This window comes from Dermacentor variabilis, chromosome 8 (assembly GCF_050947875.1).
Source record: "Dermacentor variabilis isolate Ectoservices chromosome 8, ASM5094787v1, whole genome shotgun sequence".
Classification (NCBI taxonomy): Eukaryota; Metazoa; Arthropoda; class Arachnida; order Ixodida; family Ixodidae; genus Dermacentor; species Dermacentor variabilis.
This window is the reverse complement of record NC_134575.1, coordinates 99,133,091-99,160,629: the sequence shown is the minus strand read 5'-3', so window position 1 is coordinate 99,160,629 and position 27,539 is coordinate 99,133,091. Positions and strand designations below refer to the sequence as shown.

At 45.4% G+C, this 27,539-nt stretch overlaps 2 protein-coding genes and 1 non-coding gene across 9 annotated transcripts in view; all 3 read left to right on the top strand.

Annotated features, from left to right (window-relative positions):
* LOC142590458 (uncharacterized) overlaps positions 1-6,767 on the top strand; it is a 103,121-nt gene extending 96,354 nt beyond the window's left edge. The window contains exon 3 of the mRNA XM_075702589.1: positions 4,560-6,767. Coding sequence (XP_075558704.1) covers positions 4,560-5,272 — 713 coding nt within the window. The 3' untranslated portion in view covers positions 5,273-6,767. The remainder of the gene's footprint in view (positions 1-4,559) is intronic.
* Positions 6,768-7,400: 633 nt separating this feature from the next.
* Positions 7,401-7,475, top strand: TRNAS-GGA (transfer RNA serine (anticodon GGA)). Its single transcript has one exon. It is a non-coding gene; the product is annotated as a tRNA-Ser (tRNA).
* A 19,840-nt stretch (positions 7,476-27,315) lies between these two features.
* LOC142590457 (uncharacterized) overlaps positions 27,316-27,539 on the top strand; it is a 137,406-nt gene continuing 137,182 nt past the window's right edge. For all 7 annotated transcript variants that reach the window (XM_075702582.1, XM_075702579.1, XM_075702581.1 and 4 more), the window contains exon 1: positions 27,316-27,490. The gene's annotated coding sequence lies outside the window, so the exon portion shown is untranslated. The remainder of the gene's footprint in view (positions 27,491-27,539) is intronic.

Genomic DNA, 27,539 nt, shown 5'->3' with positions numbered 1-27,539 from the left:
GTGAGGATACAGCACTAGCACCATATTAATAAAGAATTGGGCGACTATGGGCATTCAAACTTTTTGCTTGGCGGATGGGATGCTATAATAGATAAAACATTTAGCAGATATGAAATGAATAATGAAGCCAAGGACAGGTTGAAGGGGGGTTAACTTTTTATTTGAGTGCAGAATTAACTGTGAATTTGGATTAAGTTGGCACTTACCTTCATCCTCCTGTATAATAACAATAATGTGGAGCAGCAAGTTGGAGAAGAAATACTGGCATCTTAGTATAATGTATATTGAATGCAAGGTTTCAGAAGGTACTAACTTACACAGTGCTTCCTCTCTACCAGAGCAGTAAGTTACTGCTCCCAAGCATTCTTTTCTTGCTTCAAACAGCCGATTTTGTTGCTCCAAAGGTACATATCCCTGCTCCAAACTCTGATTTTCTGCTTCGAAAGCTGCTCCAAAAGACCAAGTGCCGCTTCCATCACTGCGTAATCTTGCCTCGCTTGTTTTATCCAGCTGTTTAGGCTATGTTTTGTTAAATTAAATTATTGGGTTTTACGTGCCAAAACCACTTTCTGATTATGAGGCACGCTGTAGTGGAGGACTCCGGAAATTTTGACCACCTGGGGTTCTTTAACGTGCACCTAAATCTAAGTACACGGTTGTTTCCGCATTTCGCCCCCATCGAAATGCGGCCGCCGTGGCCGGGATTCGATCCCGCGACCTTGTGCTCAGCAGCCTAACACCATAGCCACTGAGCAACCACGGCGGGTTGCTATGTTTTGTTATACCTGTTTTAAATTATAATTTAGTACTTTGTTGTCTTGGATGGCCCCAGCGGACACCCCACTATATATAAACACCCTCGCTGCACCTGATGGGTAGGTTGGGTGCAGTGTGGAACTAGTGTGTGTGTGTGTGTCGTTTCTTCGGATCCTCTGATGGTGCTCATTGCCTCTTTAAAAAAGACTACAATATCTTCACCTGGTAGTGTGTTAAAATGCATCGCGCTTTGCAAAGAAAGCGGTTTGTAGCATTCCTTGTCACTGCTAGAAATCATTTGCCACTATTTTGTAATGGCGGAGCACAAAGAGCAGACTGCACTCGAACAGAAGTTGCCATATTTTTGTGTCTATAACCTGCACCAAAAATTTTAAACATTTTACAGTAAGGTTAGGGTGCGGATTACTGGAATTTTGATTTGAGGTGTGGTTTCATGGCAGCACAGCCTACACTGCCCCAAAGCCACACTTCAAGGCAAGGTTCTCAAGTACTCACACTTTCGTTATCTCCTGGGGAACCCCACTGTTTTTCTACCCCTATGTGTTGAAGCTCCCTTCTCCCCTCCTGCATTGTCACTCATTCTCCTTCTCTGTATGGGTCACCATTCTGTATGTAACAGTTTGCGAATAGTGCACATGGCGATGGCAAAGTAGAACTAGGATCACGATAAGCCATGCTAAATAGCCCAGCTGCCATTTCCGAAAATGATTAAGCGGAGTCACTGGCTCAAGATAGGACATGGACAAGTCCATAGGCACCGACAACAGGGGGGGGGAGGCTCCGGGGCCCGAGCCCTCTACGGAGTTTCACGGGACAACCTGGCAAACCTGAGAAAAATTGGCAGCTGCCAGAGACAGCAGCGGAGGACTCCATCTTTTAGTCTCAGCCTACACACGGATGTTTTAGTATTTATGGCCTCATGCCATCACGCTAGTGTGTGGTACATGGCGGCCCAGGCATGACCTTCCAAGTCATCAGTTTGCAGAATTCTAAACGACGGCCTTTCACCCGTACCACCTTAGCCAGCATCAATGCTTAGAAGATAGACACCTCTGGAATCGTTTAGATTTCTCAAATTGGGTCCTTACAAAAATCGATGAGTCAACCCAACTTTTTGAGCAACATCATGTGCGCAGATGAAGCCAATTTTCATAGAAACGCCTAGGTAAATTTGCATAATGCACACTACTGAGGGGACTTCAATGTACACTGGGTAAAGTGCAATCAGCACCAGTACTAGTGGTCGCTCAATGTGTGGTTCGTAATTTACGCCGGTGCTATAATCGGTCCCATCTTCTTCAGTCACACACTGACTGGACAGCGTCACGTGAAAGAAATCCTTGAAGGAGTGGTGGATGAGTTTCTCAGTGGAGTCCCGCTGTCGCATCTTCCACTTCTGTGGTATCAGCAAGATGGGGCACCCGCACACAGCAGCAGCCGAGCACAAAACTGCCTGGATGCGGCTTTTCATGCGCAGTAGATTAGAAGGCACAAGCCTATAAATTGGCCAGCTAGGTCACCTGACCTCTCCATTCGATTTCTTTCTTTGGGGCTATGTGAAAGATTGTGCTTACATGATTGAGACGGACGTCAGATTGGTTCAAGGCAAGGATAACGGAAGTCTGCCGTAGAATTCCGGCGTTGGTCATCAAGAAAGCCTCTGAAGATGTGATAAAATGGACACAGTACTGCGTAGCTGCAAAAGGAGACCCATTTGAGCACATCCTCTAGGCTGATGTGCAACAGAGCTCACGAGTTCATACATAATAAAGGCATACTGAAATCTGAGTTTTTTTTCTTTTTTGCAGACATCTTGATTGCCCATTCGGATTATTTAGAAGTGCACATTTACTGTCTTCGACGCATCGGTTTGCCTTTTCTCTACACATTGGTCACTTCCTGGTCTGTTTATTTCACTTTTATTGTTGACACGAACCTATTTTTGCAGCACGTATACACTTTCATGAAAAATAAAACGGTCACTTTAATTTGGATTTGGTACGAAGCAAGTTTCTCACGTGAAATAGCGCTTCGAATGCACTATTTTGATGCAGTGCGAGCAAAGCCAGGATTTTGAAACATTCTATGCCTGTTGCATTGCTTTTTACATTTCGTGCATCGTCAGAGCGGCGCTTCGGCCGCATTATCAAGGGGTTTTTGTTATCGATGTGATCAGTCGGCCTTGAGAGATGTATAAGTGTAACGTAGAAATGAGAGGAAGGATTAGCTGCAAAGCCACAAGACCTGTTGTTGGTGCCCCTTCCGTACCATTTCAAGGTGATGAGCTCTCTCTTCGGGTTTGCGACAGGCAATCAAAATCGGCTTATTCGAGAGCTCTGCTTTATGATGCGAGCGGGAGCGCACTCAGGTGGCATTTTTCATACTTCGTGAGGTTTCTTTGCCAGTAAGAAAAAAATTGTACGCTATTAGTACGTTGCCGAAAGCACTGCAGTTAGAGGTCATTTTGGAGTGCCTACAAATGCCTCATAGACACTTTGAAAATAAGGACAGTACTTCTAGGGTTATATAATTACAATTACTGAATTAAATCTCAGTAACGAAAGAATTACTGGCGGCTACTCCACTGTACTGGAAACAGTAGGCACTAGGTTTTCTTTGTGTAACGCAACTGCTCTTTTTGAAAGCCTTGGTGCATGATAGTTGGGGAACACTGTATAATCCACTCAACACCCAAAATGAGCCAAGCCAAATTGACTCGAAATCGGAATGCACAGCAGCGCTGACAGTCTGACTCACAGAAAAAAATAGAGAGGGAGAAAGAGAGATGCTGCAGTTTCACTGGAAAGGCGAAACAGTGTCAGTGATAGCCAAGTATGTGGCAATTGCACAAAGGAAGATTACGCCACTGAGAGGACTCAGGCCGTGAAATTGAACTGTCTCCTACTATGATGACTTGTATATACTCGTATATACAAGTCATCGTTATATATGATGACTAATTTTTCCTTTATTATATACGCGTATAATGCCGTCACTTCAGAGCTTCATTCTTCAAGCTCGCATGAAGTTTGTTCAAGTGCAAGATATATGGGGTTTGGAAAGGTGGTCGCACCCCCCCCCCCCCCGCTCCCCGGGAAAATGAAAACTCTACACCCATGGACAAGTCGTCTATCCCCAAATGGATACTGCTTATTTAAACGTCTGAGGGATGTATGCAGTTATTTCCATGGGTTTTACACTCATATTTTTTCTTTCTGGGCTGTTCTGGAAGAGGATGCGGGTTGTTTGTGTTGGCCTGTTATATGGGTAAAACTACAGTATTTTCTAGCCAGCTCCTTCCAATCTCAACTTACAAAAACGTTGCCGAAGTTTAGTGTGTGATCAAGAGGAAACACCGATGAAGTCTCGTATGAAACAAATTTGTTGTGCAAGCGAATCGTAAGTTTTGCAAGTGCCAAATATGGCTTCCGGGCCTTAAGTGCTCATTAAAGAGAGCAAGCTTGGTCAAAGCATTTGAAAGTGTTCTCTAAGAATCGTAGGGATCCGAGAGAGCCGTCAAACACTCCACAGTCTCCGACTTTGTAATTTTTTATCTTTCTGAAAAATACTTTTCTTAAGTGGACTTCACAAACAAGGTCATGAAGCCTTCAAATGCAGATATATTAGGAAAATTAAAAAGGACCATTAGAAGTTATTTGTCTCATCATACTTGGAATTCCCTCAAGATCTCTAAAGAAATGAAGCTTGTCATCGAATTTAGCATCTGTGTTCTTTTTAGCATTTCATAATTGCTTATACTTACTTTTGTTTTACTTGTGCAGCATCAAGGTCTTCTATTTCTCCAACTGCCAAATGTGACAACTCAAAGCAAGGATGCCTCCACCGATGTCACCTATGTGACTATGAGGCTGATGAACTGTTTCGTCTGGAAGCACATGCCAGTGTGCATAATGGCGAGAAGCCGTTTCAATGCCCTTCATGCCCTCGGAGCTTCTCAAACAGATACACCCTAAAGGTTCACCGGTGCATCCACACGGGTGAACGACCGTTTCAATGCCCTGCATGCGTTCAGAGCTTCACACAAAAAATTCACCTGAAAAGCCACCTGCGCACCCACACAGGCGAAAAGCCATTTCAGTGCCCTTCATGCTCTCAGAGCTTCTCACAAAAGGGCAACCTCAAAGCCCACCTGCGCACCCACACAGGTGAGAAGCCATTTGAGTGCCCTTCATGCCCTCAGAGTTTCTCACAACAGGCCCACCTGAAAGGCCACCTGCGCACCCACACAGGCGAGAAGCCATTTCAGTGCCCTTCATGCTCTCAGGGCTTCTCACACAAGGGTCACCTGAAAGCCCACCTGCGCACCCACACAGGCGAGAAGCCATATCAGTGCCCTTCATGCTCTCAGAGCTTCTCACAAAGGAGCAACCTTAGGAAACACATGAGGCGAGAAGCCATTTCAGTGCACACTCTGCCTTCAGAGATTCTCGTTGAAGAATGCCCTGAAGATACAACAGTGTATTCATACAGCTGACCGACCATATAGTTGCACCGTCTGCTCCAGGGCCTCATCACTTGAACAGACTTATGAGAGCACAGTACCATGATACTGTAGGATAGGTCAACAATCTCGTTGAACTAGAGTCTGAATTAAAAATCTACATATGTGTAGCATGTTACATAGTGTTCCACAGCATGTGGTAGCACAAGTGTCTCCACATGCTCCTAAGCGGAAGCTTTAGCTTGGGCCCAACTCCGATGCCGCCAATTCAAGTACATGTAAAACACAGAGATGCTTTTCGGAGATAACCAATGGGCCTATTATAATGAAATTTGTTACATGTGAGAGAAACAGTTAACTCTGGTGACTGCTGGAAGCAGAATTTTGGTTAAAGGCCTGAATGTTATAACAAGAATTTACAACGATTGTTAAGCTTGAAAAAAATTGAAGCAAGAAGTTTATAAATTTGTAGCTCTGCACCTGGAATAGATATTTAGTTCTGTAAACTGTATATGGTAGGTCATCCAATGTGGACAAGTTTGATGTATGGATTTATTTATATCTTTTGTGAACCTGTTGCATTGTTTACGGTGATTTTGCAAAAGTCCTACTCACTTATTAGTGGCATGCTTGAAAACCTTGTTTAATACATCAATTTTGTCTGCTTTAGATGTCGTATTCAATGCACTTTACAGAATTGTGACATCTTTTATTGCTGAGTTACGGAGTTGTAAACTTGATAGTTTTGCTTTCTGAAAATTTGTTATCTTCAACAATTTTTTTAACAGATTGATGACCTAAATAAAAATGTACTACCAACAGTCACTAGATACTATTTCTTTTAATATGCCACAAACCTCGTCAAATTTGGTGCAGTAGTTGCCAAGAGAAACGATTTCACCTTTTCATGTATTTTGGTAGGAACCCCTGAGCCAAATCTTGCTAAATCCCTGGAACACTTCTTTTTAGGGTCACCATATTTGCTCTAGATCATTTCTTAGCACGTTATGCAACACAGAGCAAAAGAAATTGAAAACTGACCCCCACAAGGCCGTTATAGCTGAGGAAAAATTTCAAAATACGGTTAAGCCTCGATATAATGAAGCCTGCAAAAATCGGCAGTTTGCTTTGTTATATTGTGACTTTTCATTATTAGGAAAGTATTCAACATTTGTTGCGATATCAAAAATAAGTTTGCATGCCCCTAGAATATATGTGTGTTCATTGTAATACTTCTTATTACACTACAGATGTCTGAATGATCTGCTTTCCGTTGAGTACTGTGATTTGTTTTGTTTTTTTATTGTCTTTTTGTACATATGAACTTGTTCTGTTAGACCGACTCATGTATTTGTTGCCTCTAGGTTCTGGAGTACATGGGTCATCCTGGAGTCTCTTTTGATTTTACTCTATTCGCATGTTCTTTTTACAGATGGGTACTTTGTTAAAGCAATTGCTTGTTCAGTAAGTTAGCTTTCCTTTGTCTGTTTCATCAGAGTATCAAATAAATGCCAATGTTTAATTAGTATTCGTTGTCTGTTCCTGGTATTTCACTACTTGAATAACAGCATGCACTATAGGCACGTTAGCATTTTACTGTATTGGGGGCTGCAAGAGAAGTTGAGGGACGGCAGTTGGAAGTTCATTATTAGGATAGAAAGAACTTGGTATAAGTAACATGCATGAGTAATTTAAGTTTTGAGTTGAATGTCAAGTCCACCATGCCCAATCCATTCGTACATATTATTTCAACTAATTTGACGTAGTAGTTCTGCGGAAACCCGCAAGGTGGAGAGCAGTAATGAATAAAGGGAAAATGAGACATCCACCCGTTCGTAGCAATTGCTGCAAAGGAAACCCATACGGGTTCCTCGAAAGAAAAGCCTCATAGTTGAAGAAAAATTCGTCCTGGTCCGGGTCTCGAACCCGGGACCACCGCCTTTCCGGGGCAGCCGCTCTACCATCTGAGCTAACCAGGCGGCTAGCAGATGGCAGAGCGAAGTCGAATTTGTCGACAACACGAAGCAAAGGCAAGAGTTTGACGTAGTAGTTCTGCGGAAACCCGCAAGGTGGAGAGCAGTAATGAATAAAGGGAAAATGAGAAACTTGCCTTTGCTTCGTGTTGTCGACAAATTCGACTTCGCTCTGCCATCTGCTAGCCGCCTGGTTAGCTCAGATGGTAGAGCGGCTGCCCCGGAAAGGCGGTGGTCCCGGGTTCGAGTCCCGGACCAGGACGAATTTTTCTTCAACTATGAGGCTTTTCTTTCGAGGAACCCGTATGGGTTTCCTTTGTAGCAATTGCTACGAACGGGTGGATGTCTCATTTTCCCTTTATTCATTATTTCAACTAATGTGTCAGTATTTCTATAATCACCAGTGTGACATATATCTGTAGAAATATGTGTTCAGTTACCTCTCAGCTGTACGAAAATCAGTTTAACGAATATTTCAGAATAATAAACATTTAGAAAAGACGCAGCAGTTTTCCTATGCATTCAGTGCGAAAATCTTTGATTTAAATGAATTTCTGAATAGCGAATATTTCAGTTGGGCGAACTTAATCAGTGGATCCAGGCTCATCTTTTTTTAATCCATTCAATGAAGTTTTGTAATCTGCAGTGGTGGTATAACCGATGGCCACTGCGCCAAGATCACCCCTCCATCGGCGGCTATGTGCAGTGCCACAGTGAGCTGGTTACTTTTGCTGAACTCGCAGGTCTGGAAATTGTTTCCAGTATTGGTCCCAAAGAAGAAGGGTGCGACGACGAAGATGTCATGGCAGAGGCAGATTCAAATCCTGTAATTCTAGCAGAGGCTGTAGGATGCCTTGGAAAGGATGCCTTGGATGTGATTAATAGGTACAAGCGTTTTTAACCACCTTATTCAGATCGGGAGGTTTCGCCAAGCTTCAATGTTTTCTGCTCAATTTTCGCCGTTTCTGGAGACTGTCGGTCTCCTTTCATTGCACTGAGCGAGCGTCGCTGTAATTAACTTAAATGAGGACTTGGAGGGTGCATCCCGTTCTGAAGATATCAAACAATAATGACCTAGAGATCTTGATGAACTCGCGTCGGCGAGTTTTATCGTCAATGTCAGCTTTCTTGCTAAATTTCCTTACTGTAACTCATAAATGTCTTTTGAAATTATTTTTCATTGTTGCGCTTAATAAAAGTAATTCTATAAAAACAAACTTCGTATAGCTTACTTATAGCTTCGTAAATTGGCTTGTAGGCTCTGCAGTGAATGTACCATGCCATTGAAACAGGAGCTCTCTGGCGCTCGAAAGCGCCATTTAGCAACAGTGACAAAAAAAAAGAACCTTAGCAACACTTCAGAAGAAAAAATGCCTAAGCTTTCTAGCTATTTTGCCAGTGGCAAGAGCCCGGCCAGTAATCCGTGAGGCCAGCGAAGGCGACCAAGCAGACCGGCCGCTCATCGAGACTGCTGCAAGCAGACGCAAGCGAGGCACCCTCGTTTATGGCTTTAAAGTCAGCAGCCTCAGTGAGCACATTCGAAAAACCAACTTCATCACACACTATGATCAAGCTTGTTTCTCCAGGGATGAGCAGCCCGACTGGAACAGACCAGCCATCGCTCGGTGAGGGTCCTGGCATGTCTATGATCCCGCTGGCTAGTTTCCCCTGCGCGCAGCCACTGTCAACTTTTGGGTGGCACAAACCCAGGATGTTTGTGAAGATACTATAAACATGCAAGGTGATTACTCTCGCTCGAAGAGGTACTTTCAGCCAACTGACGTGGTACCGAAGGGCCACCACCGCCACTTCAAGGAAGAAATGTTCTATGCTCACCGCACCAACGGCGAAGTCGTCTTGCGTGAATGTCTGCTGTACAGACCCTCCAAAGGATCCATAAATTGCTTTCCTTTTACTCTGATTTCATCAGGAAAGGACCCATTTTCGGAGCCAGATGGGTTCAGTTCATGGAACAAGGCATATGCGAAGTGCAAGACACATGAGGAAAGTGAGTGTCATAGACAATGCGTGTTTGACCTGTGCACGCGACATTTTCTTAGAACCTTGGTCATTTGGGGTGCGATCTTGTACGCGTTCCAAGATAGAACGGAGGAGGTCCGTTCCACCGAGCCACACACGATTGGTTAATTTGAACCATGACAAACGCCATGACGTCAGTTGTGACGTGCTATCTGCTGTCAATCATTCCATGTCCTCTGCTATCGGACGAACGCAACAGAACGGAGCGCCTATTGCGTGACGTAAAGAATGGACCGCCTCCGTTCGATTTTGTAATGCGTACAGGATCACACCCTTGATCGCTTGAAGAGCACTACTCGGAACGGGCAACTTACTGGAGAAATGTCCTTCAGCGCGTAGTTGCTGTTGTAATGTTTCTGGCAGAATGAGGACTCTCTCAGGGTATCTAACCATTTAATCGGGTCTCCACAAAATAGCAACTTCCTTGGGTGTCTTGAACTGACCGCCAAGTTTGATCCTTTCCTTGCTGCCCATATAAAGAACTTTGGGAACGCTGGACGTGGCAAGACATCCTACCTCTCCTCAACCATTGTGTAAGAGGTTGTAAAAGCTTTTGGAACTGAAGTCCGAAAAAAAAAATCAATTACTTCTCTCCTTCGGTTGATTCTACACCTGATTCGAGTCACAGGAATCAACTTACAATGGTTATTCACTACGTCGCTAACGATGAGCCTGAAGAACATTTTATTGGATTCTTGTATTGGCGGCGAGGAGTTACGGAGTCGCCATCTATCGGAAGCGCCTCGCTGGCGTAGTATGAGGGATCACGTGGCGCGCTCCTCATAGGTTTTGCTGTCAGCGTTCACTGAAAACACCACGCGCGAGCTCTCTCGGACATTTCTGTAAGTACTTTCGAAACAAGAGAAGTTTCTTTATGTCTAATTAATATTCTTGGGCAAACTGGAAGCACACAATCGTTTACAGACGCTATCTCTTTACCGATTACGTACAGTGAACGCCACTGCGCGCGGTCGCCGCGATGGAGTCTCCCGAACCGGCTTTTTGCGTGAAAGGTAGGTAAACGCTGAGAGCAAACTATGTGAAATATGTTCTTATAGCGTTTGTATAACTAAATGGAGCGTAAGAGAACGAGGCCTCAATGCAGCGATCGCGCACATTCGCAGCGACCGACTGCGCGTCTGCATGCTTGTCCGCGCACTGTTTCGCTTTCACCGCGCGCGCGTTTTCGCACCGTGCCATGAGCTTTACGCCGCAGAATATGAGCATTTGAAAGCATACAAGCAACCATTGTTGCGTGGGCGCTATCAGAGCTGTTCAAAAATAATTTCATTGTAGAGACTTCGACGCCTACGGGTACTGTGATGTGCCGTCGCGATGATTCAATCTTTCTTTTCTTCTAAATTCTTTGACCTTTCAATACTATTTCTCGAGTTGCGTCGCACTGTATGTTTATCGGTGTCCTCAGCGTGCAATTTCCCGCTGCTCCTTTTTTGTAATCAAGTGCATTAATTCATAACACAAACATGACCATATGCCATGCTTCTTTTAAATGTGCTTCTTACCGCTGCCTTTCCACTCCACTGAACTTTCCAGTATCTATAGCATCGACAAGTTCATAGACCAAACTGTCATGACATTTGTCGGGCAGCGGACTCGGGCGAGCGTCTCAGTGCGCGTTTTCAGAACATCGCAGACCGGACGCCGTAGCAGAAATCTTCCTCGCGTCTGTGCTTGCTGCATACCCGAGTTGCAGCCAATAACTGTTTGCCGGTTTTATGTTTCGCGAGCCAAGCTTCACGCAGCTTCTTGTCCTGCGGCTACGTGTGAATAAGGCTGACACCGGCCTCCGTTACGTGTTTCCGGCCCTGCGGCACTGAGCAGTAGCCTACCATGTTGCGCGCCTTCAAAGGCAGCCACTACCTATTGTAGTGCTTTCAAGCGTTGTAAAGGAGACACTCGAAGCGGGAAAATTTCGCCACTGAATGAGGACCGCTGCGTACGAGGGAATTTAAACTCGTTTTCAGCTCGCTTCGGCGCGCCCGAAGCAGCCGACGCGGCCGCTATGTCCACGTGATCCCTCCTAGCACGTCACGCCGACGGTGGCGCCAGATTTTCCAGTGGTGGAGCTCGAGGCCAATACCCATATCCAGTCACAAAGGGGAAGGTCTGATGAAGTCAACACTCGACTTATTAAAAAAAAATCTTCAAGTTAACTTGGCGTTAACTTCCAAGACGTCGTGGCCAGTCGTATGATAACGCGAGCAATATGGCTGGCAAATACTCCGGTATGCAGGCTCATAAAAAAAAATTAATTAATCCGCAAACAAATTTTATGCCCTGCGCTGCTCACTCTCTTAACCTAGTCGGGGTGCATGCTGTAGATTCTTGTGGGCAAGGCGTTAGTTTTTTCGGGCTTGTGAAGCGCATATACGTTTTCTTTGCCGCGTCTGCTCATCTTCAGGCTGTACTTCAGGCTCACTTGAAAGAAAACACGACAGCAGTAATCCCAAAGCAAGTCTCGGACACGCGGTGGTCAGCGCGAGCGTATGCAACAAGGGTTCTCGTGGCAGGTTCTAAAAAAATCAAAACCGCCTTGATGGAACTATCCGAAGATCCTGATGAACGAGCAGAAACGAAGCACGAGGCAAATTCTTTGCTGAAGGCAACGACAGGGTCGGAAACCGCGCTGATGGCCCAGTTTTGGTAAGAGCTTTGAAGCGCTTCAACGCCACCAGCAAGGCACTTCAGAGCCCAACACGGTCAATGAATGCTGCTATAAGGCTGATGAAATCGTTGTGTAATTGTGTGTCCGGCTTAGAGAGGGGTTCGATGAAATTGAAAAGCTAGCAAAGAAAGCGTTGGACAATGTTTCGTACAAAGCAAATACCCAGAGAAAGCGAAAATAATCGACACGATACGACACCACTGAAGGCACGAGCACGACAGAGCCACAAGATCCTTCAGCTAAGTTCCGCTGCGAAACCTTGTTCGTCATGATTGACAATATCATGCACGCTCTCGCAGCTCGCTAGAGAGCTCACACCGAAGTCTGCTTGCAATTTGCTGTTATTACAGATTGGAAGTGATTTTCCCCAGTGCAGAGGCGCCTGCAAACAATAGACCTAGTGAAAAAGTATCCTGATCTGGCTGGCATATTTCCCGATGAGCTTGAACAGTTTATTTCATTTGCGAGAACAAAGGCTGTTCTGTGACAGACATGCTGAGACTTCTAATTTGTAACAAGCTTGGAGGTTCATTCCCAGATGTTCATGTTTCTGTTATAATTTTTTTGTGCTTGATGGTCACAAATTGCACTGGTGAACGACCATTCAGCAAGCTGAAATTGATCAAGAACAGGCTTTGATCAACGATGACTGAGAGTGATTTGTCGCTGCTCAGTGTGGAAACGGCAAATTTTTGGGAGGGTCAATGTTGAAGATCTCATCAACAAATTGTCCCAGCGAAAGGCACGAAAACGCTTGTAGAAACGAAAGGGCCCCTGAAATGGTTCGGACAAATTTTGTAGACGCGCAGGGTACAGCTAAAGTTAACCATTCGCACTACAATTTGTCTCGTATTACGTCTTATTACGTCTCGTATTAAGAGAGCTACGGACGATTACAAGTTGCCCTCCTCCACAATCATGCATTTTCTGTCCAACTCATTCGCCGAGTGGTCGGGGTCATGGATCGGGGCTATGCTCCGCCTTCACTGGCTCTGCGTGATGATGACACGTCATGTCGTTGACTTCCCGTTCTCTAGGAGCGAGCGCGCGAAGCCTCTCCAAACTCTCCGCCAGCTGCTTGGCAGCCGACCCTAAGCGAGAGCTATCAAAACAGCGTGCGTGGCGAGCAGTCTGTCGAAGCGCCGAACGTGTCTGGTATTGCGGTAACCACAGGCAAGCTGGGTATTTCGGCAGATGGCTGGAGGCATAAACTCAAGCTGATATGAAGGAACTTTTATGTAGACGTACGTAAGCGGCCTGATCGGTCTGCACGGTCCAGCCACTTGTTGGCGCAGCGCTTAACCAGCCAAAGAAAGCACTAATATTGCTCTAAAACATTTTAAACATTTACAAAAACAACCTGTTGATGACTACACTCCTGCGAAAAATTTACACTAGAGCAGCATCATTTCAGGGCCCATTTAAAGGGACCCTGAAATGATTTTGACGATTTTGTACAAACGTACTGAATCGTTAGAGTAGGTCCTTCTTATCATTAATTCACGTCTAAGTGCTCCGCGTAAAGCGTGTAATTTATTATAAGGTTTTAAAAGTGTACACCGCTGACGATCGCAGCACACGGCTCGGCGGAATTTTCAGCCGACCCTACCCGTGACGTAAATGACGTAATTCACCCAGTTGACGTCAGTAGGGCGAGCTATCCAATTGGCTGCCCAGGGTGCGTCATCGATAAATTTCCGACCTTTATGGTGAACAAATTATGTTCGTAATAGTTCGAATATTAGTTAATTTGTTTCTATAAAAAGAAAGAAAATGCACAAGAACAATGTCTCACTACACTTAAGCACTTCCGGCACGCAGCAAGCGAGACAAGAACATCATAATTGGATTTCTCCGTTCTTTCTGCGCATGCGCGAGGAGCAGTGGTCGCGACAGAGAAATGTGGGGACTTTCGGTCCTTGAGATTTCGCTTCGCCTAGGTACTACGGAGAAGAAAGTTCTAGCTCCGTTCGTCCCTAGCCGAGCTGGCAACAATCGACAGAATGCGTGTCGGCAAGCCGTTTCCAAAGTGAGTTTGTTGCTATTTTGTTGCGACGGTAGCATAATAAATTTTTATAGTCGCAGGGGGATACGTTTGGAAGTGAGGTGTCTTCTCGGATGACTTTAGTGGCAAAGCATTACATGGTGCCGATGCGCCATTGTTCATTATTAGTGACGTTGAGCAAGGTCAGCATACCGCACTTCAGGAGATTCGCGGGAACGGAAACAGTTTATGAATTCGACTGCCGTGCCGATGCGAGTTTGTTGCTTTCTTTTTTGCGGTGGTTTCATATTAAATTCTGATAGTCGCAGGGGGATACGGTTGGACGTGAGGCGTTTTCTCGGATGATAAAAATGGCAAAGCATATTACGTCGCGCCGATACATTGTTCATTAGTGTCGTTGAGCATAGCACGCACTTCAGGGGAATCGCGGTAACGGAAACAGTTTATGAGTTTATGCCGCGCCGATGCATTAGTTCTTAATGTAACTGAGCATACAAAACACTTGGAGATTCGTGCGAATGGAACATTTCGTACTCTGTAAGTGCTAAAACTTGCGTCGCCATGCAATCTGAGCCGTAAACCGTTGTCAGAGCTGTACAGCCTGCCAAAGCATTACGTCGTGCTGATGCATTGTTCATTAGTATCGTTGAGCATACCACACACTTCAGGGGAATCGCGGGAACGGAAACAGCTGAATTCATCTGCCGTGCCGATGAATTAGTTCTTAATGTAACTGCATACAAAACACTTGGAGATTCGCGGGAATGGAACATTTTGTACTCGATCTGTATGTGAAAGTACTAAAACTTGCGTCGCCATGCAATCTGAGCCGCAAATCGTTGTGAAAGCTGTACAGTCATACTGGCAAAGCACTACGCCCTGCGGATGAATACGGAACAAATGTATGCTACAGAAAAATGGTCGTCATGCAATTTCATAGCAGCTGTAGACCCTTGGAAAGCTGTACAGTAACACAGATATTGGCTACGTGGTGCAGATTCGCAGCGATTCTGAGGTGCTTGTGCGCAAGGGTAATTAATGAAGGAGCGCGTATTACTAATCCCGGCTGTTACGAGCTCCATGTGTGCGAAACAAGTGCTCAGATCGCTACAACCGCGTGCGAAGTAGCTCTGAAAGCCTGCCAGTACACTTGTTCGGCGTCTCCGTGCTTGTACAGCGATAGGAGACGTGACGGAAGGTGCGCACACTATCCTCTGACAGTGGTCGCTGTCCACTGTTGGTATACTTCTCCGCAATACACTGCGCATGCTTGAGTGCGTATCCCCCTGCGGCTATCAGAATTTAATATGAAACCGCCGCAAGAAATAAAAACAAAATTGGAGGACGCTTAAGCTTCGCCTTCAAGAGTGGAACGCGACAGCGTTCCCATCGACTCGCCAAGGGGTGTAAGACAATGCGCTACGGCGCAGGGATCACTTACGAGGCGCCCCGCATCGGACTTTGCGGCCACCTATCACACGGAGAGCGTCGAGCAACGCAGCGTTCGGCGCGGCAACCAAACGTGCGCCTGAGCAAACGGAACGAACCAAAGAACTCGGTGTCTCGGAGGGGGAAACGATCTACGCCAGCCAAACGTCGTGATCGGCACGGGCAGAGAGATAGATAGATAGTGATCTAAAGAAAGGAACGGCGCTTGATTCTGCAACCCGCGTGGGAGCACGGCGAAGCGTCGTCAGGGGAGAGGGAGTCGGAGCCGCGACGCGCCTGGCACCGGTCCGCGCACAGCCCGAATGCGCGCATGGCGCGCCACCTGTCGGGGCAGCGCCGTACATTGAGAGGAGGGGGTCTTCTGTGTTTGCCGCAAGATGGCTCTGCGTGTGCGGTAAGCGCAGAAGAAATGTAGCGGAAACTTACTTCGCTACTCGTGTAAATGCGACTTCTGTAAGTTACATGCTCATAATTACCGATATACACCGCAGTATAACTTTGTACGGCACGTTTTTAAGGCAACACCGCGTTCACTAGAAGCGCGTTTGTACCGCTTTCCAGCGTCGAACTCGTGGCTGAGTGGTAGCGTCTCCGTCTCACACTCCGGAGACCCTGGTTCGATTCCCACCCAGCCCATCTTGGAAGCTGCTTTTTATTTATGAAGTGCCTGCCGTGATTTATCGCTCACGGCCAACGCCGCGGACGCCGACGACACCGGCTTTTCTGCGACACGAGCTCCTTAACGCTATCGCGTTAAAATAAATAATAAAAGCAACAAACTCGCATCGGCACGGCAGTCGAATTCATTAACTGTTCCGTTCCCGCGAATCTCGGTATATGCTGACCTTGTTCAACGACACTAATGAACAACGGCGCATCGGCACGATGTAATGCTTTGCTACTAAAGTCGTACGAGAAGACACCTCACTTCCAAACGTGTCCCCCTGCGACTATAAAAATTTAATATGCTACCGTCGCAACAAAATAGCAACAAATTCACTTTGGACACGGCTACTTCGCCTTGCCGGCCACGCATTCTGTCGATTGTGTTGCCAGCTCGGCTAGGGACGAACGGAGCTAAGAATTTTCTTCTCCGTAGTACCTAGGCGAAGAGAAATCTCAAGGACCGAAAGTCCTCACATTTCTATCGCGACCACGCGTGCGTCTGCCTAGGTGCCTAGGGACAGGATCGTTTAGGGACTTTTGAGAAGGCGCGATGGTGGCGCCAAGTGATGCCGTGACGCCATGTGGCGCGTTGTATGAGTCTCCGCAGTAAGTTTGGTATTTGTAGGCGAAAAGTCGTGCAATAGTGGTGATCGGTCTCGGTGAACTCGGGTGGTCCGAGAACCGTATTTCTCAAGAATTCAGTGGTGCTGACGATGGAAATATTCAAGTGGCGTAGCGCCTCCGCAATGCAATTTGCGAATCGGCGCTGTGCAGCAGCGTCGCCGTGTTCGCCCTTTTCAGCAGCGTGATCGCATCGCGCATATACCTACGGGCGTCGTACGTGGATGTATTGTACGTGTACCTCGCCACGAGTTACTTTACTTAAGTGACATAGTGCTTAAGGTGGTGTTTGCTCGCAACTGTTCACGCGCCCTTGAAATGGGGCAACGCATGTTTTCAATCGTGTTCAGCGCTAGTGCGCTATCCGTGACTTCATGTACTTTTGTCGTGGACTTTACGACAATTATTGCGTAGTGCTGTGAACACAACGGAACTTTAGTGACATCACATGGTCTGCCAGACTTCCGCGAACTAAAATGCAGAGTAGATGTTTAATATCATTGGTACTAAGAATGCGATAAACACAGTGAGGTGGAGCTTAATACTTGTACCCTGTGATGTTCAGCTGCATCTCTGCCCGTTTTTTGCGCTCTTAGTTTTAGCAATGGGACGCAGGGTTCTGTGCAAAGTTGGGACGAATGAATGTGTATGTACGCCTGCAATAATTTCACCGCGACACATTTGTGTAATGCGATGAAGCAAACAGTGTGTTGCGGTGACGGGACGTATGGCAGCCCTAGTTCCACCCGCAGTGCCTATTCTGTGGACCAGACCACAGGATAAACCCTCACTTTATTCTGTGGATCAGACCACAAAATACACTTCAGCTTTGTTTTGTTGGGTAGTGCGCTAGTAATTGGTAAGCTGCATTGCAGTTGCTCAGTGATGCATTTCTATGGTTTTTCTGAAGAGTTGTCAGTTCTGTCTTATCTTGTCCTTAATTTATTTTTTTAAATTTCATTTATTAGTTTATGCCCTCAGGCCCTAGAGGGCATTACAGAGGGCGTGGGTACAGTATAAATACAAAACAATAAACGGGATTCAAAGAAAAATACATTAGGTTTGTGAAATACATACACTGTTGTGAAGCTTTTTATTGATATTGATGCATTTTTGTTTGATTCTACATTCTGTGGACCACTTTGGCCACATCAAGTTACCCGTAACATTGAAGCACAGTGGAAGGCCAGAAGGAAGGGGGCAGACTGTTATCGGTCTTCCCACCAAACGGAGGTGCACACGTCCAGTTTCATTAATTCACTAAGAAGGCACCTGCTGATCGTGCGAATGTCATGCTTGGATGGCCTGTGGATAGTTGCAGTTTGGAAGCTGCAATGAATGGCACCAAGATTTCAGAACACATGGTGAAGGTATTGCCAAAAAGGTGTCCTCGGCAATTTTAGATGATACCTGCAGTTCGGCAGAGATAAAGCCATACTTGGAAGATGATGCCTGGCTCTTTGTAATGTCACTAGTAGAAATGAAGAAGCGAAAACCGGTATGGTTCTGTCCCGCATGCAAAAAACTTATTGGCAAGGCGAATTCAGTCTGTTGCCATTTCTGTCTGGAATGGAGACATCTGAAATGTGCATGTCCCAATGGTTTGCCCAAATCGAGTATACATGGTTTTGCAGAGACTGCTACCAATAACAGATGACACCGTAACTAGTATTATTGTTGCCACCATTGTCACCACTTCATTTTTGTATTTCTAATGCAATAAAACTATCCATAGTGTTTTGGAAAAATAGTTCTAATCTTGGCCTTCGAAACTTGTAGGAACCATATTTCTTGTAAGACCACTGGCATTGCTACCATCGTGGTCCCTCTGTCTGGGTATTGTTGTTGCAAGAATACATTGTAATAAATATTCATTTCATGTGCATTAATATGGCTATTTGTGTGCTTTGATAACCACTCTGGATTAGTTCTGTACATGTATGGCAGGCAAGCTTTTATGAACAGCAATTAAAAAATGCATCACTTGACAAACATGGTGTATGTAGACTGTGATGCAGAGATGGCACACACATTTCCATCCGAGCAGCAATTTCGCATGTTAACTGTCAAGCTAACATCGCCAGAATCTAAATAGGTGTATGACAGGCAAGTTTGAAGTGGGCTTCAAACTTTAAGCCCATTAGGCATATGAACAAAGTTATCTCTGCGCCTTTACGGCTCCGTTTTGCGGCTTCCACTTGCTGATCTGAAAAACCACATATGTCAGGTGAGAAAAACCGTCAAGAAAGTTTGGTTGCTTCGGGGCTATGCGCATATGATAGCCACAGTCTGGTCGGTCTGACTTTGGTCTAAAGCTAAAGCGCAAGATTAAGTCTATTTTGTGCTGTCTCTACTGGTCGACAAAATAAAGTGAGAGTTTATCCTGTGGTCTGGTCCACAGAATAGGCACTCCGAGTTCCACCTTTGGTGTCCCCGTCACCCCGAAGATACTGCCTCGCCCGCTTTACTATAATCTCGGGTGCTCTCGAACTCTCTATTTGCCGGTCTTTTTATTTTCACATGCTGAACGGTCCCACCGCAATACATATATGTAGTGAGGTGAAGCTTATTAACGTTGCCAAATGCTTCGACAGTGTCAGACCTAACAGTTTTAGAATGGCATGGCCAATACAACAGCCCACACCTTCACTTTAACAATTTTATTGACTGTCAAACTAATCTTACAGCACAGAAAAACAACATAAACACTTCAAGAGTTTATTTGCAAGTAATACTGGAAAGTACAAGTCTAGTGGCCAAGGGTGTGGTGAAGTGCTTTAAACATTCAATCAACACACCTTAAGTGTTTAAAAATTTCCAGCATATTGATGCAGGTTCATCAGACTTACTGCGATATTGGTTGCTTTACAATGAAAATAATAGAGGACGTAAGCGACTCGGGTGCTGCTTGATTATGCAAACCGCATGGGTGCCAGAAATACCCCAGCATGGTACTTGTTTACGCATGCTTTGCATTTACTAATCTAAAGCTCTCTAATGTCAGCAGTATAAAGAGAGGCTGTAAAAAATATGGCTTTGAATTTCACAACTCCAAATTTGTTTCTTCTGTACTCATACAACCTACGGTTCCGTGACAGCATCTGCCAAGCTCATTACTACATTTTGTGACAAAAGCAGTGATGACTCAGTCAGAGTTGCCTGTACTAATATTACTCCAATAATTCTTTAAACAGTTCATTTTTTTAAGCACGAAGCATGTCATGCCCAACTAGAAAACTAACCAAGCAATAAGCTACTCGAAGTAGCTAAAAAATCGCCAGTCTTCTGAAGTCAGCTTAATTTGCAGCTCCTAAAATTGGCTGTTATTGAATTAGAGCAAGGAAAGAACAACTTGAATAAACATATATCTCATCAGAAAGTTGTGGTGGCGTGCGGCAGGCTAAGGCAGTGAAAGGAAGCTGTTTTGGCATTGGTCTACCTCTGTCCCAAAACCAGGCACCGCAGCTGAGGCGACTTGCCTTGGCTTTGACATCTTCAAATTTGCTTTCCCAAGCACAGAATACTCAGTCGAGTTGAGCTCAATGCATATCACCCACACCGGGGATGCAGGCCAAGAGGATGCCACCTTGACGAAGCAGACACCACAGACCTCAAATTAACAAATGACACCAACTATCCCAACTGCCACACCCTCCATTAAAGCCAGAAGGGCATGGGCAACTGGGGCCTTCATCCAGAGTGTCAGTGTGACTCTGCCTCAAGAGGCAGCAACCATTATCCGATATAACACTTGATGTAGGGTTGAATGTGCCACATTTACAAAATCAGGGTTTCAGGCTGGGACCATTTCCGTGATGCACTCAAGTCTGCAGAATGTGAAGATGTTGAATTGCTAGCAACACGCATCCTTTACACAGTGCAAAGAGTGACATGCAAACTAGAGCTTACTGGAGCAACATCCAGTCCTGACAAGCACCTGCTGCAACTTTGGGGTGAGCAAGCCAAGCTGCATACTGCATACTTAAACTGTGGCTGCACGCAACAAACCCTGATCAGTGTTCTGCACAAGACAGCAGGCAACATATCACGCTAAGAAACTTGCCAGAGACTCTGGCAATGCACGTCATTTGAACATATAGGTCGTAGTAAGCTGTGACACATTCTCGGCTATAACAAGATGAACCAAATGCTGTTATACTATTGAAAACACGCTGCTCGATCTTCAGTGCACATTTGAGAAATTTGAGGAACAAGCTGCAGATGCTTTCCCCGACCACCTCACAGTGACTGACCGTCACCAGAGTTGTACGCACCTTAATGACCACTTGCCAAGGAAGGAATGGAAAGCCTCTTTACATTGGCAGAACCTGATGTTGCTATCGAGCACGTCAACACTTAAAACGTACATGGCAAAGATGGAGTCATTTTGCAGATGTTGAGGAATCTTGCCGAAACGAGGAAGCAAGCACTATTCCTTGTAATCAATGAAATCTGGAATATTGGAATTCCCCACAGAGTGGAAACACTTGGTCACGATGCCACTACCGAAACCAGGCAAGAAACCTGACACCATAGCCAACCTTTGATAAGACTCGCTCACATAGACAGTGTGCAAATTGACTGAAGGAATGTGCCTCGCAAGGCTGAACCATCTGGGAAAGACAAGACTATTTCCATCTGTGCCAGATTGGTTTCTGGCCTAAGGTTGACATGTGCCACAATAGCCTCTTTCTGCATCAAAGCATTGCCAATACCAGCCGCTTCGGAGGAGATATATGGGTTTTTAGTCACAGTCGAACCAAGAAGGATCTTGAACGAGGTAGTGGTGGCCTTTCATGATGCCTGCGCAGGCATTAGGGCTGCCATTGTTGCCAAAGCCGCTTATGCAACTGAACGTTCGAAATATGAAGTTACAGTAAACAGCCAAAGACTTTTACCAACTGCACAGGTAGAAATGCAGGTAAAACCCAGACCAGCACGCTTGGTTGCTGGAGTGATTCGCTCATGAGGTAAGATGGTGACTGAACAGTTCGTGATAAGGTATACGTAATGCATGTATGTGCAGTATGTATATATACTGTTAGGCCAAAACAGATTACAAAAGCTTTTTTTTTTTTTCAGTTTGCCACTCGTACTTTAGGTAAGTGTGGACAGGCTTATATAAAGCTGCATAGGGAAAATGGTACTAGATACAGCTATTAAGCGTAATATTTTTTGTTGGCTAAATTCTTGCTCCTTGAACTCATTTGAGATCATTAACTGTAGCACCAAAGCAGTGGACCACTACCAGAACAAAGGTATGTAGTGTGCCCATGTCAGTTCTTTTGTACAGCAATAGCTGCTATGGGCAAACTCCCTTGGCTGTTCTGATGTCTACTGGTGTTGTCACAGGAATTCCCAAATTTCTTGCTAGAATATTGCAAATAAAGTTCTCATTGTGCTGCGAGGATTCAAACATGATCAAAAGACTGGCAGTCCACAATTATATCTATATTTGAGCCACTCTGCTGAAGGTACAGTAGTGGAGAATACTGATCCTGGACAGCGCAATCAAGCCAACAGGTGCCATGATTGGCTAACACCTGCTCAATGTCTGCGTACTGTATATAGAGCTGGCGTCCACGCCTTCAAGTTCTGACAAATCACTTTTTCACTTGTGAAGACATTCCTATGTTAAATTTTCTTGCATGTAATGAGTGTGATTGGGTGCATCTGCTTCAATAATCTTCTAGTGCTTGGCTTCTCAGATTTACTAGATGGGGCTGTTGGTGTCTTGTTTTCCTCAAGCACAGCGCGAGACCTTGCAATGGGTAGCCCAAATATAGATTTAGGAAAACCAAAAACAAATTCAGCAGCAAGAAGCTAAAGGGTTGTTTTGGTGGAGACCAGTGGCCAAGTCCAGATACGAAACAGGAGGGAGAAAAGTCTAGTCTTTCCACTTCAACACTGGGAGGCACTACTCCCACAAATAAATATAAGAGTCGTACTTAATTTACTTCTTTAAAGGAGAATACTGACCTGCAGTGGTGAGTGTTTACTTCAACAAACACCGCATGAAGCAAGCTTCCTGCACATATTTCACCAGCTACTGCATCATTGTTTCACATTACGAGTGAAACTGCAATTTTCTTTGTCACAACTTGCCCAATTTTGTGTTTTGCAGTAGGACGTTCGCAGTGCTATTAAGGCACTTAAATACTCGTGCATAGTAGTAGAGAAAAAGTATAAACGTAAGAAAGCAGTGGCTTTTTGTGCATAAACTATGCATACGCCTGGTGCTCTTATGGTCATTTTCCCCTATCTACTAAACCATTCTAAACAAGAAAAGCTTATACACAATTATTGTGCAAAGTCAGACCACATATAAACCAGAGGTATCCTTGGTAAGCAAAGTATATTTATTTGGCGACATTTTCTGCAGCCCTGCTATGGGCTTTCTTTTCTTTCTTTTCAGCAGTGCAGTTTCATTAAGAAGCAACAAGACAGTTTGACAATTTTAATCATTGAAAGACTTAGCGAAACCTTTTTGGAGTTTTTTTTCTTAGGTTCAGACTCTGTGCATTGCATTTTAAGGAGTGTTTTTTTTTTTTTAATGGGTAGGGCATGTTAACATTTTTTACACCATGTCAAGTGTGGGGTGCCGTAGTGTTCTTGGACGGAGTCTTGCCCTTTTGTTCTGCACAATGTCATTTTTTTTGTGTCCAAGGTCGTTTTACATTTGAGTGTGATTGTAGCATTTTTCTAAGTTTTGCCACTGTCACCCAAGCTTGAAAGATTGCTACCCACTGATGGTGGCATGACACATGTGACATTTTTTTTTTTTCAATAAAAGGAAGTATGTAACTTATCCTGTGCACTGGTTGTCTTCTTGAATTACAATTTGTTACCTATATTTGCTCTTTTGTTGCGTTTCATATTAGGAATGGCTATCATAGTTGACATTATTTAACCATATTGCACACAATGTGGATATGTACTTCCAATACATGGCCAGCATAAATTGTGGCTATAAGGTACCAGCGCTGCAGGTACACTGCTCGTGCAGAATATAGTTCCTCTACTACTTTCAAACATTGTTTTTATCTGCAATTGTGCAGCTCCAATACCTGTGAGCAACACATCTGGTGGAAGAGTGGCTTGCACCTGCAGTTGGGCCCAATGAATAGCCAAATTTCCGCTAGTTTTCATGTTATTAGCATATTAGTAAAGGCAGTAGTTTTTATAGTAGCCTGTTTGCCCTGTGTAGAAGCCAGGATCTTGTACATATATTAAGCTTTACAGGGGACACAGCATCTGGCCCATAGTTTGTCACAGGCCATGTCTTCGGGGCAAGTTGAGTTTACTCACAAAGGGAGAACCAAGCTTGTTGAAATTGAAGGAAACCGCCTGTACACTCAGTGGCCTTCATCTTGTGTGACATATGTGGTTATAGTGACCCTTGCTTATGCACTTTTTGCCTGGCAGCAGTCTTTTGCTTTTGAAATGCTCAGGATAGCTTGATAGCTTTCTTGACCTTGCAGCGCAAGGTCAAGAAATATCTATGAGCAAAGGAGACCCTGGGATAACTAGTGGGAAACCTATGGAACATCTGGTTGACCCAGTTGCTGGCTTCATCAGGCAAAGTGTGATAAAGAGAAGGAAGTCATCAACACATCAGGTTTTTTACATATAGACACTGTGCTAAGGTTCTCAGGCAGGTCTCTGTCATAACATGCCAACAAGTCTTAGCACGCATGCTATGCACGACCAACTACATATGCCTCCTGTTCAGACAAAGAACTGGTCATTGTAACTAGGATGGAGTGTACAAAAAAACAGCAGCTCCATTAATCTGGTTTCACTGGTATTAACAGTGTTTTGTAAGTGTGCATCGCCATGCTCCCCAATGCCTCCTTGGGTGACATCAGCAAGGACCAGCTTGAGGCAAGGGGTAATAGACGTCTTTACAAGCTAAAAATGCATGCATGCATGGAGAGCACATTACGTCCAAAAAGTAGGCACTGGAGAAGGAACAGATTATTGAGAGTGGGCAAAGACAAGCTTCTCTGCTACTAAACGCCCAGCACTGTTGCCATGTAACGACCTCTGAAACATTCCCTCTCAAAGAGAAAATCATCTTTGTATATCCATAAAGAGGGCAGACAGGCAAAGCCCCTTCAACAATGCTGCCAGCTTCAAAAGTCCCACTTTGCACATCCTGAATGCTTCCTTCTTAGACTTTGCTGGGTGCAAGCATTCTACTGTCCAAAAGTTGTCATTGAGAGCACTGTTGGTTTGGTGGCAGTACAGCTCAGAAGTGATTGCAACAAACCTGCCTTCCTAGTTGGTCTGGAGGCTCATAGTGCTCATGAAGCGACACCATGAGACAAGCAAGGTGACTGGATGCCTTCAAACCCTTGTTAGTTTATTTCACTGTTTTGTTAGCAACAACCATGAGGCCTGAAACTAACAAGCTCAAGTTCGGCACTTGTGTGGTTTCTGTGGAGGATTTATAATAAAAAGCAGAAAACTCAAGCGAAAGGATAAAGCACCATATAACACTTAGTATTGCTGCAGCCCATCCCCTTTTATTTTGTCTGGTTGAGCTATATTTTTTTTACTACAGAAAGCATGAACTTTTCCTGTGCACAGCTTAGTGCGGAGAGCATTAGGTGATGTTTCCAATCAATGTCCGATTTTTATAGACTATGTGCCTAGAAACATTGCATAATTTGACTTTTTAAGATTACCTTTCTCGCAATACACTAATGTTTCGTGCTGAAGCCTAAGCAATGTACTGCGGTGAAGCATACCAAAAGTGGAAAGGGGCCACTGTCACTGGACATAATAACAGTTCTGCAATTATAGACTCGCGCACCCGCCGCCTCTCAGGTCGCCTAAGTGAACATACTATGCTGGGTGATAGCGGCCCCCTACCACTTTTAGTATGCTTCACCACGTAACTAAAATGTACAGTCAACAGCAAAAGTTTGCGGGATGTGCGAGCGCCTGGCAAAGCGACCCTTCTCCCCTTCTAGCGGTGAACCCCTGGTGTTGAGACCGACGCCTGCACGCATGCGCGTCCCTCCGATACTGCAAGCGTGCATGTTTCCGCGCTTCCTCTTTGCGCGCCGGCGATATCCGAATGTAGCCGCGAGGTAGCCCACTTGCGATATGCGCTGTGGCAGCTTTGACGGGCAGAACTTCGTTTAGTATACAACGGAAATCAATTGTCCATTTTTGTCTTGTTGGTCTCCTTCTATATAGCGCGTCTTCTGCCACGCTCTTCTGCGATAGAACGCACCGTTCGTAAAAAGAAATAAACAACGAAAATTGACCCCGAGAAGGTGCAGCCCAGAAAAAGAAAAATGACTTGTTGCGTTCACCACCGGGCCGGCCCTATGCGTCAGCGTTCGTGACTCGACAAAAAGCAGCCGCAAGTTCATGCTTCTAAACATGTTTCACACAGTTTCGCCCGTCGAAGCCGCCACAGCGCATATCGCAAGAGGGCTACCTCGCGGCTACATTCGTATATTGCCGGCGCGCAAGGAGGAAGCGCGGAAATATGCACGCTTGCAGTCTAGGAGGGAAGCGCATGCGTGTAGGCGTCGGTCTCGGCACCAAGGGTCACCGCTTGAAGGGGAGGAGGGTCGCTTTGCCACGCGCTCGCACATCCCGCAAACTTTTGCTGTTGACTGTACTGCGGTGAAGAAGCAGTACATTTGTATTGAGTGAATAAACAAATGGTTTTTACAACAGTACTGAAATAAATGCGCACCATGCATCAGTCTACCACACGGAAGAGCGTCGTTTTAATGGCTTTATGAGTAATTCAAAATTTCAGACACAGAAATGTTTACGTTCGTACTCCTTTGCGTAATAAGACTGCCAGAAATTCCACAATAGAAAGTAATTTACAACACACAAACGCAAAGAACACAGACATATGCCTCGTTTTCAACTCGGTCGTCATGCAAATGGCATATAGCACGGAAAAACGTGAACATGCTGTGTGTTAGCATCGTAAACGTCACACTAGGCAAGGAGCACACCACAATCCTGCGACAGCCGCTATAATGAGACCAAAACGGGAGCACATGTGTGCGAACGCGCAAATGGAGCCCCTAAGCCACTTTGCTCCTCCAGCACCCCCGCTGCATAGCTGCACCACTCGTTTCAAGCGCAGCGCACCAAACACGCATTCAGCGTTGAACAGTGGGCGGGCGACGCCGTCGCATTTACATGACTTGTAGCGAGCAGCACATCCCTCGCTGTCCGTTAAGCACAGTCGGACACGGCGACGGCACATCGCGGTTAGCAAGACTTCGCTGCCGAAGCACTAAACCACTTCGACATTTCTATTGTCATCACCGCCGAGTTACCAAGGAAGTACGGACAACGCAGATTCTGTACTGCCAGAGCTCACCGAGGCCAAATCCGCACTGCCGCACTACCACTACTCACGGCTTTCCGCCAAGTAACACAGAACCAACCACCAACACACAAGCAACGCAAGCACAATCAAGCACATCACATAAGCAACGTTGAACAATGCGCGGTGGCGCGGTCCGCGCGGGCCAGAGAACGATCGCACCGAGGACGAACACGCCACGGCGTCGCTCGGCGCCACCACCGCGCCTTCTCAAAAATCCCTAAACGATCCTGTCCCTAGGCACCTAGGATCGGGTCACGTGAGAGATTTTTTAGACGCACGCGACTCTATAAGTGAGCTGTGGAGTAGTGGTACCAATGTTGTTCTTAATTCTATGGTGGTGTGCTGTGTTGGCTGTGTAATTAACGTACTTACATACGTGGTGAGCGAGCAGGTAAACTCGCTTCCCTGCTGCTGTCGCTTACGAGCACCTTCAAAGGTAAACATGGATGAGCGCACGAATCAGCTTGCCTACGTCCGTTGCTTTC